This window comes from Salmo salar, chromosome ssa25 (assembly GCF_905237065.1).
Source record: "Salmo salar chromosome ssa25, Ssal_v3.1, whole genome shotgun sequence".
In the NCBI taxonomy this organism is placed as follows: domain Eukaryota; kingdom Metazoa; phylum Chordata; class Actinopteri; order Salmoniformes; family Salmonidae; genus Salmo; species Salmo salar.
Window position 1 is genome coordinate 22,042,015 of NC_059466.1, and position 14,360 is coordinate 22,056,374.

At 40.9% G+C, this 14,360-nt stretch overlaps 1 protein-coding gene across 41 annotated transcripts in view; it reads right to left on the reverse strand.

Annotated features, from left to right (window-relative positions):
• neb (nebulin) overlaps window positions 1-14,360 on the reverse strand; it is a 79,465-nt gene that overhangs the window by 19,908 nt on the left and 45,197 nt on the right. For 40 of the 41 annotated variants that reach the window (XM_045707823.1, XM_045707827.1, XM_045707825.1 and 37 more), the window contains 34 exons: window positions 13,559-13,756; window positions 13,295-13,399; window positions 12,843-12,947; window positions 12,620-12,724; window positions 12,399-12,506; window positions 12,096-12,209; window positions 11,760-11,957; window positions 11,238-11,342; window positions 10,878-10,982; window positions 10,499-10,606; window positions 10,182-10,289; window positions 9,737-9,844; window positions 9,397-9,501; window positions 9,070-9,174; window positions 8,733-8,831; window positions 8,473-8,577; window positions 8,135-8,239; window positions 7,843-7,947; window positions 7,606-7,710; window positions 7,362-7,466; window positions 6,891-6,995; window positions 6,592-6,696; window positions 6,358-6,462; window positions 5,132-5,236; window positions 3,686-3,787; window positions 3,386-3,493; window positions 3,152-3,256; window positions 2,808-2,912; window positions 2,491-2,592; window positions 2,233-2,337; window positions 1,830-1,940; window positions 1,555-1,665; window positions 1,206-1,307; window positions 897-1,001 (listed from right to left, as the gene is read on the reverse strand). In XM_045707823.1, the coding sequence (XP_045563779.1) occupies window positions 897-1,001; window positions 1,206-1,307; window positions 1,555-1,665; window positions 1,830-1,940; window positions 2,233-2,337; window positions 2,491-2,592; window positions 2,808-2,912; window positions 3,152-3,256; window positions 3,386-3,493; window positions 3,686-3,787; window positions 5,132-5,236; window positions 6,358-6,462; window positions 6,592-6,696; window positions 6,891-6,995; window positions 7,362-7,466; window positions 7,606-7,710; window positions 7,843-7,947; window positions 8,135-8,239; window positions 8,473-8,577; window positions 8,733-8,831; window positions 9,070-9,174; window positions 9,397-9,501; window positions 9,737-9,844; window positions 10,182-10,289; window positions 10,499-10,606; window positions 10,878-10,982; window positions 11,238-11,342; window positions 11,760-11,957; window positions 12,096-12,209; window positions 12,399-12,506; window positions 12,620-12,724; window positions 12,843-12,947; window positions 13,295-13,399; window positions 13,559-13,756 (3,777 nt within the window). Of the gene's footprint in view, window positions 1-896; window positions 1,002-1,205; window positions 1,308-1,554; window positions 1,666-1,829; window positions 1,941-2,232; window positions 2,338-2,490; window positions 2,593-2,807; window positions 2,913-3,151; window positions 3,257-3,385; window positions 3,494-3,685; window positions 3,788-5,131; window positions 5,237-5,827; window positions 5,930-6,357; window positions 6,463-6,591; window positions 6,697-6,890; window positions 6,996-7,361; window positions 7,467-7,605; window positions 7,711-7,842; window positions 7,948-8,134; window positions 8,240-8,472; window positions 8,578-8,732; window positions 8,832-9,069; window positions 9,175-9,396; window positions 9,502-9,736; window positions 9,845-10,181; window positions 10,290-10,498; window positions 10,607-10,877; window positions 10,983-11,237; window positions 11,343-11,759; window positions 11,958-12,095; window positions 12,210-12,398; window positions 12,507-12,619; window positions 12,725-12,842; window positions 12,948-13,294; window positions 13,400-13,558; window positions 13,757-14,360 lie in introns of all 41 variants that reach the window. The other variant, XM_045707824.1, reaches the window with a different exon arrangement.

Consider the following 14,360-nt stretch of genomic DNA (forward strand, 5'->3'; position numbering starts at 1 on the left):
TTCAGTGTTGTCTATACTATAGAAGAGTTGGGAATAAGATACTTTAGATAGAAGCTTTGGTACAGGATTTACAGTCTTCATGGCACAGAGACAATTCTGTGAACGATGCAGCAACAATAACCCTATGACATGCTATCACTGTAGGGGCCATTCCAGAGGAAACAGAGACATTGACTAACCAGATGTCCCGGCTTTTCTGACATTGATCATTTAAGACGTTGATTCAACTGAGGGAGAAAAGGAAAAATAAAAAGGAAAAAAGCAATAGAAAACAATATTTTCTGTTGACTTTTAGGAAAATAGTTATTGCATCACTATGCTGCCCTACCAAGCAAAAAGACAGTAACTGCTCATTTGGTCGAAAATTAGTTAATGCCATTTTTGCTACATTAAATACATGCTTAATCATGTGGACAAGTATCCTGCCTCTATTGTATTGTGTTTTGGAGAAAATGGGGGTCATGTTAGCCATAACTGCATAACGTTACTGTGAAACCAAGGTATATTAAAGCCATTTTTCAAATTTTTCTCCACGCTATGAGCAGTTACTGCCTTTTTGCTTGGTAGGGCAGAATGCATGTCTGTGTTTGTAAAAGCTTGCGATGGGAGAGAGAAAAAGAAGATAGCTACAGGTATAAGGAAACAAAACACAAAACAAAAAAGACTGGAGGAAAAATCTAAACAAGAAAATGGAGGAAAAACTATAACAATAAAGAATATTGGCAGATATTATAGAATTATAACACAAATGAATTATGGAAGCAGAGGAGCCCCAACAGATGCTACCAGAAATCAACCAATCAGTGAGTCATTCAATAGGAAAAAGGAAGTCGCAAGACCCAGACAGGAAGTTGCAGCCCATTGGACCATGTCCCAGGGTTTGGTGTTGACCGTACCTGGCTGGTCAGCTTGGACACTGCAGTAGCCAGAGCGATGTCTGGACGGTGGGTGAGTGAGCCTCCATGGGCAGCCTCCTGACGAGCTTTGTCACGGTAGCCAATCTACCAGACACAATACACAAACCATCAGTGAGTAACAGCTCAGCACAGACTGTGGTGATTTGACTTGATGCCTTGTGATGTTGTCATGCTGAAAGTGCAAACATGCATATTCAACTCAGAAAGGTAAACAAATACACAATTTCGCCAAACAGGCTAACAGTCTTCACCACTGTGTAGGCTATTCACTGTGTATTGAACACTCACATTGCTAGTGAGCTTGGAGGCCTGGGTAGCCTTCATGATGTCTGGGCGCATAGCCACAGAGGTGTAGTTGAGCTTGGCCTTAGCGCCCTGCTTGTAGGCAAACTACAGATAGAGAGAGGAAAGAGTGAATCCACCACATTGAAAGACTGATATTAAAGGCATGACATAGAGAGTGAAAAACATAAAAGCCATGCTTCTTGTGAAAACACTTTGTGACAACTGCTGATGTAAAAATGAATACTTGATTAATAACGATCAATTATATCAAGCAAGCATGAACAGTTGAATGTCTTTAATATAGGAGATATAGCGATGTATTTTTCTAGGAGAGGATGGTTAGTGCACATACATTGCTCTGATTCTTGGCTACGTCCATGGCGTGCTGCACATCGGGAGGCACACTCATGTTGTTGTACTTGGACTTGCCCTTCTCCTTCTCAAACTTCTGCTTGTACTGTTTCTGTGGACAAAATGACGGAGACAAAAATGTCAAAGGTAACAAATGGCTCAGGACTGTATAGTCTTGGGAAGTCTCATTCACTCTGTGTGAGAAATCTGGAAATGGAGGTTCAAGCCTGTATACCAGCTCCAACTAAACAGCTGATATGGAGAGTAGGGACTGACCTCGCTGACCAGTTTGCCCATGTCCTTGGCGTGGATGGTATCGCGGGTGGTGGGCAGAGTGTTGAATTTGCTGGTCTGATGCTCCATCTTGCTGGCCAGTTTGTATTTGCTCTGAGGAAAGAAAGAAAACAAACAACGAGTGTCAGACAGGAATCTGATTGGGTGTCGTACAAACAAAACTAACATAGTGTACAGTAGCTTCGTTCATCAAAACAAGTGTTCTTGAAATAGTTAGTAACAAATTCCTTGTTCACCTATAAGATAAGGGCTACATTAGGACGTTTACGATCTAGCTATGATAACTATACTGTAGGTTAGTAAAGACAGCCAATCACTGGCAGTAATAAACATTACATAGTAAGTATCTGTAGTTATCATGTGTTTGATGTGTTTTGCTTCTTACCTCAGACGCCAGAATGCGCACTGACTTGGCATGAAGGTTAGCAGGAGTGTCCAGAACAATCTTATACTGGCCTTTTGCCTTCTCAAACTTCTCTCTGTATTTCACCTGGTGGACAGAACAAATCACAACAATTAACACAGGTTCTTTTTTTCTTAAGATTAAAATGTCATGTGTCAGAATAGAATAAGAATCGGATAGAACCGAATAGAATAACTTTCTTTTGATTGATGGGTGGCAGGTAAAGGAACAACTACTCACATTGCTGAAATCAGCATTCTTCTTTGCCAGGATGGCTAACTTGTCGTCCACGATGGACATCACACAACCCTTCATCATCTCCTTGTCATACTTGTATTCAATCTGAGGACATCCAGATACACAATAGGGGTTTGACCAGAGGTGCCATGTCAAAGATACAAGGTGTCAGTATAGAAACCTGGGATGGTGTTATGTGTGTAAGTCATGTACGTCGCTATTGTCTAGATTTGTACTTCATGGACTCTTTGACGATTAGCCCCATTGTGGGCTAAAATACATCCAAACAAACAAACAAATGTCTGTAGTGCATCACTCACATCACTCTGCTGGAAATTGGCTTTGGCAGCGTGGACAAAGTCAGGTCTGTCGACAGTCCAGATCCACTTGTTTTTGGTGGCCTGGTACTTCTTCCTGTAGTCCAGCTGGAAGGAGACAAATCAGACAGGAACAGAACGGTGAGTGAGTGAAGGGCCTGTCTCAAGCAACCATTCAAGTGGGGTAGAACACATCAGGTATAATGCCTGTCCTTAACAAGCCACATTTTTTAAAAATGTATTCATTCATTCATTGATTATTCATTCATTCATTGATACATTCAGAAGTGGCTTTCAGAAGTAAATGGATACAAGGAAAAGAGGAGTACTAGCAGAGAGAGACTCACATTGCTGATGTTCTTGTAGGCTTCCTTGGCAGCGCGGATTTCAAAGGATTCAGGGTCCATGTTGATCTGGGCCTTGCTCCTCTCATACATCTCCTTGTACTTCAGCTGAGTGACAAAGGAGATAAAAACACACTCACATACAGTACCAGGGCTATGACTGTACCTGCCTCCATCTTAGAGGTCCAGTTGTGAGAGGGAAGGAAAGCGGCAATTTTGAGAGTGTAGAGTACATACCACGCTGGTGATCTCCTTGACCTTCTTCATGTGTGCACTGTGTGGAGTATCATGGCCCAGGGTGTAGCCCTTAGCCTTGTTCTTGTTATACTCCATCTTGTAGACATTCTGGAAAAAGTGATGAGAAAATGGTGCAAGTCTAAATTATTCACATATAGTGTTATGTAGATAAATACACAACAGTAAGGAAAGCATACATTTATTTATATTATTTTATTATTTATTATAAGAGAGAAACAGTGACAACAATTTCAACAAAAAGTATCTTTAATTCAATGTTGTGTGGCCAAGTGAACTCACGTCTAATATGGCTTTGCTGCGTTTGTGGCTCTCATGCTCAGGAGTCTCCAGGATGGAGGTGAACTTGTTCTTAGCACGCTCATACTGTGCCCTGTACTTCCACTGTGGTGATGGGGGCAGGACACCAGAGTTAGACACTCACACAGGAGACATTACTGGCAAATAAGAATAAATGTATATATTATTAGCAGTGTTTAAATGACCTATAGATTATCTATGTGCTTTGCATATTGATTTTCAGTAGGCTATATGAGTTTATTTTACATGCCTTTATCCATTCTTGATCAAATAAAATGTATTTTCAAAGAAATGGTGATTCTGTGAAACAACTACAGCACATGTCAATGTAATGAATGAATGCAATAGGAAGACACCATGCAGAGGTTGGTACATGCTTTACGGAAACAGGTAACAAACTGAAATGTGGAAAGAGAGTTCCACAAACACACAGTTTGAGAACGAAAACAGAGACAAGGGATACGTGTTACCGATAGTCTGTTAGGGTACAGTCTGTCATTTTCTCATGGATGATTTTCTCCTGCTGACGTTTGATGTGCTGATCAGCTTGTCTGTTTCTACACTATGTCCTGATCAGCTTGTCTGTTTCTACACTATGTCCTGATCAGCTTGTCTGTTTCTACACTATGTCCTGATCAGCTTGTCTGTTTCTACACTATGTCCTGATCAGCTTGTCTGTTTCTACACTATGTCCTGATCAGCTTGTCTGTTTCTACACTATGTCCTGATCAGATTGTCTGCTTCTACACTATGTCCTGATCAGCTTGTCTGTTTCTACACTATGTCCTGATCAGCTTGTCTGTTTCTACACTATGTCCTGATCAGCTTGTCTGTTTCTACACTATGTCCTGATCAGCTTGTCTGTTTCTACACTATGTCCTGATCAGCTTGTCTGTTTCTACACTATGTCCTGATCAGCTTGTCTGTTTCTACACTATGTCCTGCTGATGATAAATCTGGTGTGGATACATATTGAACATGAGTAGTACAGCTAGAGATTAATAATGGTAGTATTTTTTTAATTATCATTTGGATTTAGAATTTCAACTAAAATAAATGAAAATAAATCTATTGACTGTGTTCATAATTTGACGTAAAACGTATTTCTAGACAGTTCAGTTTGTACTTGTGATGTGGGTTATAGGCAGAGGAATTATAACTTGGGATAAGCTGGGTAGCTTGGGTTCAGAGATCAGTGAGGATTCAGGAGTGTTTATGAAGCAGGGGTGTGAGTGGAATGTGGGGCAGACAGAGGTGAGGTATTCTAGTCACTGGCCATTGGGAGTTCAGCATGGGTTTCCACAGGTACAGTTAGCGAGGGCTGAGCTGGGAAGACAACTGGAGGGAGTGAGAATTGGGAAAACTGGCATGGAGTGGACATTTTGAGGACTTTACGAGGTGAGGTCTACTGGGCCAATGGATGATTACCTTACACTGCGCGCTGGACTGGCAAATGGCGCTGAGGATGTCTGGACGGAGCAGCTCATTGCAGCCGTTCTTTAGCAGTTCTCTAGCCCTGGACCTATATCTTTTCTGTCCACGGGGACACACACCAACAAACACACACAGCATGCAGAGGATGAGGACAGGGACAGTGGGACAGACAGGACAGAGTGGACAAGAGAGGAGCTCCGAAGATCCCAGGTGTGGAGTCTTGAGTTGTGTCCTCCTGATTTGTGCCCTCAGAGTGAATCGCCCAGATATATTAAACCTGCTTGAATTGGGTTCAATCAATCAAATATGCCTTTTTATTAGCTTTCATGTTTTTGACAATGCTGAATTTGTTTTTGACAATTGTCATTAAAACTGAAATGAGAAAAGGGTTCAACCAAGTTTACGGGTTCAACACTGAGTGCACAGATCAATGAGAGTGTAGCCGCTCACTCAAACCACCCCAGAGGGCTATTTGAGTGGCAGAGTACGACACCTGTGGCGTAAGGAAAAAGACAGAGAGAGAGAGGTGAATACGAACGATAACATCTTAGCCATGCGACTACGACCTCCCGAAAGGCCTGCAGTCAGATGACCTCATGCGCCGGGCTCAGAAGCAAGCGTTCTGATAGGCCCAGAGTAGACGGAGACGGACAGGGGCGTGACTCCGCAGCGGGCAAATCGTAGCTTTACCTGGCTATTCTTGGCGTTCTCCTTAGCCAGGAGGTTTCTAGGATCATCCAACACACTGCTGTACTTATCCTTGGTCTTCTCATAGGCTGCTCTATAGCGCCTCTGCTCAGAATGTCAAAAAGTTAAAGACAACTGACAAACAAACAGTGAGCTGTGACAGTCAGGAAATAAGAAGACTACCAGGAAAGAAAGTCAAGGTTAATAGCATGTGATAAATAGAGGAATGAACCGCAGACAAGATCAACTTGAGTGACAATGACACAGTATTGTGGCTAGGACCACCACAGGAAGAAGGATAGTCCATTCATCACCATTTACAGTACATCTACTAAATGTTATGAACTAATCATGATCATCTGTTACCTTCAAAGCTGAGAATCCAAATGAGATAGAAAGAGAACACGTTATACTCATTACTGTATCTGGTTTTCATAAGATCATTTAAATAAGATTAAATATATCCAGTATATCCAAATTGAAACCGACATGAGTTTGTATAGATGTGTTACAAAAGTGCAGCTGTGACTTACTTCGTTGATGATAACGGAGGCATTCTTAGCTGCCTGGAAGAATGGAGTATCACTTGTGTACTTGAACTGGTGTCTGTTCTTCTCAAAAGTTGCTTTATAGAGTCTCTGTTTTCAAAGGAGAAGAGGGAAGAGAAGAGGAGAAAAGAGCTTGTGGATATGAGAAGAGAAAGATAACATCTGAGAATGGTCTTATTGAATTTGTAGTGGTACATTCTTTCTTTCCTAAATTCTTACCTCACTGTAGAGGCTCTTGTTCTTCTCAGCCTGGACCATCTCAGGTCTGTCCCACACGTAGCAGCCAATACCCTTCAGCCAATCCAGGTCCTCCTTGTACTTGATCTAATGTTAGACAGATATATTCATGTTTTGGGTCATGCAAAAACATACACGTTAAAGTATTCTAATACGCTGAAATGGACAATGCAATCTTTCTATGGAAAACTACACATTGTAAGTACTCAAATGTATTGGAATTGACAATACAGTGATTCTGCTGCAAGGGTATTTTCTGATGTTAAATTGACACCACTCACGTCGCTGACGTTATCACAGATGGTTTTGCTGTGGAAGAACTCGGGACGGTCGGGGATGGATCTCCACGTACCCAGAGTGTTGTTGTACTTCTCTCTGTATTTGACCTGTGTGAAGGAGAGAGAGAATTGTCTTATATCTGTATGATAACATATGTGTATACAGTATTTGACCTGTGTGAAGGAGAGAGAAGTGTCTTTTATCTGTATGATAACATACGTGTATACAGTATTTGGCAAAATCCACATACCAAATGGAATCCATTTAATGGACCAAATAATCCTATTGGAAGGCTCTGAGCAGCAGGCAAAGCTGGATGAAATGACTTCCTTAAAACACAGATTACTGTTCGTAAACTGGTTGAAATGACTTCCTTAAAACACAGATTACTGTTCGTAAACTGGTTGTAGGGATGTCATTTCAACCAGTTTTGGTTGCTGAGGAGATCTCTTCTAATTGGCTGACAGACTGACCTCGCTGATGTCATCGGTGAATCTACGGTGACACACGATGTCCAGGGCATCCTTGACGCTGTGGTAGTGACCCTTGGCCTGCTCAAAGCTCTCCTTGTAGCGCAGCTAGAGAGAGAGAGAGAGAGAGAGAGAGTGAGAGAGCGAGAGAGAGAGAGTAGTACATAGGTCAGTAATTTATAAGAAGGACAACTTAAAGACCAAAGACAGTAGAGGCGGAGCAGGGATCACCAGAGAGCATACTCACATCACTGGACTGTAGGTAGGCCTTCTTGGCCCGGACCAGGATGGGTGTGTCATGGATGCTGGTGTACTTGTGCTTCATCTTCTCATACTGATCTTTGTATTTGATCTGGGGATGAAACAGAGGAGAAACTGTGTTAGAGCAGTGGTGAAGGGCAAAGACTATGGTATCATACTGGGACAGAAGGGTAATATAGTGGTGATGGAGGAATGTAGGAGAAATGACGTTGGAAAGACTTACCTCGCTGAAGGCCACCTTCATAGCCCTGGCGTGGTCCATTATGGGGGTGTTGATCTCCGCAGTGAAGTGGGCCCTCTCCTTGGAGGCCAGGTCAGTGTACATAAACTGTAATTAACAGAAATGTCAGAAATCTCTTTCTTTGTACCTTTTTGTCATTGTTGTGCTTTAAGTTGGCATCAATAGAAATCTTAACACAGCTATCAGTCCTCCAAAGAGTTGAGCAGGTTTATTGTATCTGAGTGAGCTAAGATGAAACACACAAAAAAACTGTGGGCATCTCCTTTTGACTTGCCTTGTTGCTGAGCTGTTGGGCCCATTTGACTCTCTGGACCTCAAGGGAGTCCAGGGTGGTGGTGCACTTGGTCTTTTCCACATTGCCTTTGGCTCTGTACAACAGCTTAGAACGAGAGAGTAAAGGTTAACACTGCCAATTCAGACAGAAAGACAGACCTGAGTCTTCCATTACAAGCTGAGTCTCCAACAAGCATCGATCTCGAATAATGGAAGTTAATGGACGTTTTACTGTATTGTGTTAGTATATTGTACTGTATATTATAATATTATATCATAATAATAATATATATATATATGTGGGAAATGGTGGGAGATATGATAGTGAAGATGACTCACGTTGCTCATGTGGGACTTTAGCTCAGTGATGCGCTGGTACTCTGGTGTGCCCAGGACTACAGTGAAGTTGGCACGGTTCTTCTTTGCCTCAACATCATAGTTGGCCTGTTTTGGGGAGACAAAAGAATATGGATTAGCAGATGTATTATAAGCATGGTATAGACATATTATTTACAGTATTTGCAGATTGTGTATACTTAGCTCCTTTGATTGCTGATTGAAGCCATGATAAAATGAAAAAGAAAGGAAAGTCTATCTACCTTGAACTTGCTAATGTTGCGGACAGTGATCATCTCAGGTGTGTCATACAGGAAGCAGCCAACGCCTCTCAGCCACAGAAGGTCCTCCTTGTATCTCAACTGGTGATGGAAACAGAGACAGACAATGGTTACATTACTGTAGAATTATTCAATAGGCACGGAGGGATTTAGTAAAGTAACAATAACCTATCAATGAAATTCTTCCCTTATCCTCACTGAAGTTAACTTAAGTTTTCATTGAAAAAAACATATTTCATTGGTTGTATAGCCTAAATACTGCATGTTTCAGAAGTTGCTTGGCTGCATTGTTTTGAGTGAGTGTTATTGGGCGACGTACATCACTGGTGATCTCATTGACGTGGTTGCAGTGTATCATCTGGGGAGTGATGCCCATGGGAATCATGGTGCCTCTGTTGGCGATGTACTTCTCCTTGTAACACAACTTCACGGAACAAAGGGAGACACACAGTACTTAGAACACGTGGCAAACTTCACAGCGAAGAGAACAAACAAATACATCGTTTTGAAAAGAAGTGTATGAATGAAAACAGAGATAATCGTGACGAATTAGTCTTGTAGCAAGCATCAACAGTAAGTGATAGTAACAAACATCAATGACAATAGTCTAGGAGTGATAATGACAGGATGACAAAAGGTCACGTACGTCGCTGACGGCCTTCTGGGTCATCTTGACCTGTCGGATCTCAGGTGTGTCGTAGGTGCTGTGGACCTTATCCTTCTCCTTCTCATACAGCTCACGGTACAGACGCTGGGACAGACAGATGGAGAGGGGAAAGAACATCACCACTACGCCCCAAATAATCATTTTAATGATGTCCACATACCAGGGTCTTGGACTGTACACAGCTATAATTACTCAACATCTTTCAAGGGACTCATAACAAATAGCCACATAGATGGATCATCAATCAAATTGAATAATTCATCAATTATGATATTTTTCCAATTAGTGGGGGTAGAGGAGAAGATGTTTGTAATCTTACCGGGTTGGTGACCTTGTTGGCGTTCCTGATGTTGACGAAGCTGACACCTTCTGGGTCTAGGGTGTAGTTCGTAGCCTTTGACTTTTCATAGTCATTCTTGTACTTCACCTACACAACACAACATAATTCCACGTGTGAGTTCCTACCATAGAGATACGATATATAACATTTTATGGTAACTACATCTATAGGCTTCCTTCTACTTCACCTAGCAGTACAGTACAGAAGACAAGTGTGAGTGACACAGTACGTGCCTCTCATAAGTGAAAGTTTGCATCTGAATAGATTTTTTTTGTGTGATAATTACCTCAATGAGAATCTTAATGGTTCATATTTTGTACACAAGGTGGGTTTTTTTTCTATATTTTGGGGGGAACGGTTCAAGTAAAAAAAAAAAAACGAATAGATGAACATTGAATAAAAGAAAGTGTTGTGTCTTTCTTACGCTGCTGACAACGAGGGTGTTGTGCTTAGCCTGCTTCATGAGAGGATTGTCGTGGGGTAGAGAGTAGCCAGTAGGCATGAACTTCTTGTTTGCCTCTTTGTAGAAGTTCTGAGGAGAATCATGAGAGAGGAAAAACAGGAGGTCATAAGATATGAGAATCATAATACAATTAGCATATTTTACTTCTATAAACAGTTTGAGGGAGTAGTTACTATTTATGCATTTTTGAAAGTTACGAGTGAGCTATGTTTTGTAAGAGTGTACTTAAAGTAAAGAAATGATCCCCAAAAAAGAAGTGAGGATGGAAGATATCTTACATCACTCTGGTTGTAGTTGGCCAGGCGTGCCCTCTCTGTATCCACGGTGATAGCAGGGGAGGAGTTAGTTCCCTTGACATTGGTGAAGTAGTCATTACGGTAGTGGAGCTGAGAACATGAGAGGAGAGAACTTCATATGCTCCATCATGAAAATAATTAGAATTGATATATATATATATATATATATATATTTTTTTTTAAATATTAGGATTTTTTGTTTTGTTTATTGAGACAGTTGGATATACAGGGGAGACAGAGTAGGGAAGAGAGACAGTACACAAATGAGAGCCTGGACCAGGAAGTGAACTCTGATTAAATAAGGGTTAAATAAAACAACAAGATGGTGCTAAAAAAAAGAAACTTTAGCGACAGTACTCACATCGCTCAGGTTCTGAGCACTCTGTTTGGCTGTTTCATAGGTAGGAGTGTCGATGACCATAGAGAAATCCTTGAATGCCTCAATGCCCTTGGCTCTGTACTTGTTCTGGAAGACAAGAACAAACACACAAATACATCCATTAAGAGAGGAGAGGAGAGGAGAGGAGAGGAGAGGAGAGGAGAGGAGAGGAGAGGAGAGGAGAGGAGAGGAGAGGAGAGGAGAGGAGAGGAGAGGAGAGGAGAGGAGAGGAGAGGAGAGGAGAGGAGAGGAGAGGAGAGGAGAGGATGAGAAGAGGAGGAGGGGAGAGGAGGAAAGACAGATGAAGAAAGATAGGTGAGAGGCATTGGGGAGGGAGTTTACCTCGCTCTGCAGGTTGTCAGCAGCCTTGACGCGCAAGATCTCAGGGGTGTCCCAAGCATAGCAGCCAATTCCCTTCAGCCAGTTCAGGTCATCCTTGTAGAAGACCTGGGGAGCCACAGGAAAGTTATAGAAGTCATAAGGACAAGCAAGAAGAAGTGCAGCATTTGGGAACTAGAACTTTGAACTACCTAATATAACTATATATAACTATGTCACAATAGTTTAGAAGTAATCACCAATATTAGTTACTTTTTCTGACACATTCTACCAGATCCTAAATAAATTACTATAACCCAAAATTAAGGAAAATAAAAGTCCTCTAGGTCTTCCTGAAGAACATTTTATATATATGTTATTATAAACAACAAAATTGTTTATAATAAGTAAGGGGAAAAAAAGTGTATTCAATTGAATCATTTAACTTCCCATGAAATTGTGATTAAATGCAATGTGAGAACCCAATGTATACAGTTTTCCACATAAAGAAAGTTGATTAAAATATTCAAAGTTCGGATGACTCACGTCGCTGAGCTGCTCGTTGACCTTGCGTGCCTGGGCGTACACCTGCATATCAGGCATACAGATCCACTGGTGCAGGTACTTCCTGTAACCGATCTCACTGACATGGTTCTGAGTTTGACGGGCTGACAAGACATGTAGCATGTCTGGAGGGATGTGGTTCTTGGCCTTGGTCTTCTCATAGTCTGCCTTGTACAAGCGCTACATGTAGGGAGGGTACATTAACCATTATGTTATTATGTGTGTACATTTCCATTGATTTAAGATCAATGTGTTTGACTGCCATATGGAAGACAGTAAAGTAAAGAGGCGATAATGAAAAAAGTCAACAAGACTTACGTCAAGACCCATCTGTCCAACTTTGAGGCAGCGGAGAGTTTGTGGGTCGTCCTCCAGGGACTTGGGCAGACTGTAGAGGGACTTGAACTTCTCATAATCCTCCCTGTATTTGACCTATAGGGGAGGAGATCATATGGGTAGGTTTGGGTAGTGGGCTTTGACAATGTACATGCAACTTTTTTGTATGTGACGACTGATAATCCTAAACAACAAATTGAAGCAAATGAGGAACATCAAAAGTCAAAAGGGTCTTAGACTATGAGACTATAAAGGGTGATAAGTTGGGTGATAAGTTGAACTCACACTGCTGAGGATGACCTTCTGTTGTTTGGCGTGTTTCATGGCGTGGGAGTCTGATGGCAGCGTGTAACCCTTAGCCTTGATCTGGTCCCAGGCAGATGTATACATTTTCTAGATGACACAAAAGAAAACATAAACATCATAAATGAAGCATTTCAATCCTAATAGGTAAACATTACAGTATTTGGAGACACAGTGTACGTCTACAGTAGAGCCACACTTACGGTGCTGTAGATGTCCTTGAGGTTGGCGTTGCGTACGTAGTCGAAGGTATCCAGAATTGTGGTATACATATGCTTTTCCTTATGGTAAGCCTCCCTGTAGTTCAGCTGTTGAGATAAAGAGCATATGTTTTGATACAAAGCGGGTTTTATACATTTCTATACTATTAGAAGTGATGTGTAGTATAGTATAGTATTTATTCTGTACAGTACATCTGACACTCACATCACTGGCCCAGGTGTGACCCAGGATAGCAGTCACATAGGCAGGGGTGTCTGTCACGATGGAGTAGTTGTTGAATTCCTTCTTACCCTCCTCTTTGTATTTGAGCTGCAAGAAAACAAATGCTGAAGATTAATAAACCATAGTCCCCAAGCAGGAATACTCATTACATTTTACATTTACATTTACATTTTAGTCATTTAGCAGACGCTCTTATCCAGAGCGACTTACAGTAGTGAGTGCATACATTTCATTTCATGCATTTTTATTTTTTGTACTACTCCTTTTGAAGTAGTCTCTATCACTACTTTTTTTTATTGTCTTTAAGTATTTTTATGATAAAATATATATGTATTTATCCATTTATGATAGACTGGTATTCAATCAATAACAAACAAAAGACTAGGTAAATCATTGGTATAAACGACAGTAAGTTACAGTATCTTGCTACTCACATCGCTCTGCAGCAGGTAGGCATTCTTGGCGCGGACAATCTCAGGTGTGTCCCAGACATAGCAACCAATACCCTTCATCCAGTTCAGGTCATCTTTGTAGTACACCTAGCAAACAGATAGACAATACCCCAATGCAGAGTTCAGATAGTTGGATTTGATATGATTTTACAAATACTGTGATAGTGTGGGGTAGTGTAGCTAACTAAAGATGTGTTGTGTCCTTTTGCGAAATACACTTTAAAATCTATTAAACTTGAAACGTACATCGCTCAGGATCTCGTTGTTCTTGCGGGCTCTGATAGCGTCCTCCTGTTCGGGGTGGCAGGTCCAGTTGTGCAGGTAGGTGCGGTACAGCACATCACTGAGCATGTCCTGAGACCTCTTAGCCACCACGTTGGGAATGATGTCAGCGGGGATGTGGTTCTTGATCTTGTTGATGTTATACTCCTTCTGGTAATCCCTCTGGAAGAAAGAACAGGGCACTGTGTGGATTATTTTCAAATTAAAAATATAATCAAATCAAATGAAAGTGTATTTGTCCTACGCACATGTTGTACAGAGTACAATTAAATGCTTACATGCAGGATCACCTCTCTACATTGCAACAACAAAATAAGAATATAAGTAAATAAAAAAAATATTAAATGGAAGAAAAATAAATAAATAGAAGAACTATACATAGGAAAATATATCTAAGGAGTAAATATGGCATATTCCTGGTTCCAACAGAGTATCTTTTAAAACGTTTATTTATACAGGTAAGTAATTTAAGAACACATTCTTAATGATGAGCTGCTGTTGTCTTATTGTATCTTTAGAGAAAGTAGCGACCGGATTATCATGTGTGTGATTTACTAGATTATGCTGTGTAGGTTATCAGTATAATATATCTTACTAGATATACTGTAGATATACTACAGTATTATATCTTACTAGATATACTGTAGATATACTACCGTATTATAGCAGTATTATATCTTACTAGATATACTGTAGATATACTACAGTATTATATCTTACTAGATATACTGTAGATATACTACCGTATTATAGCAGTATTATATCT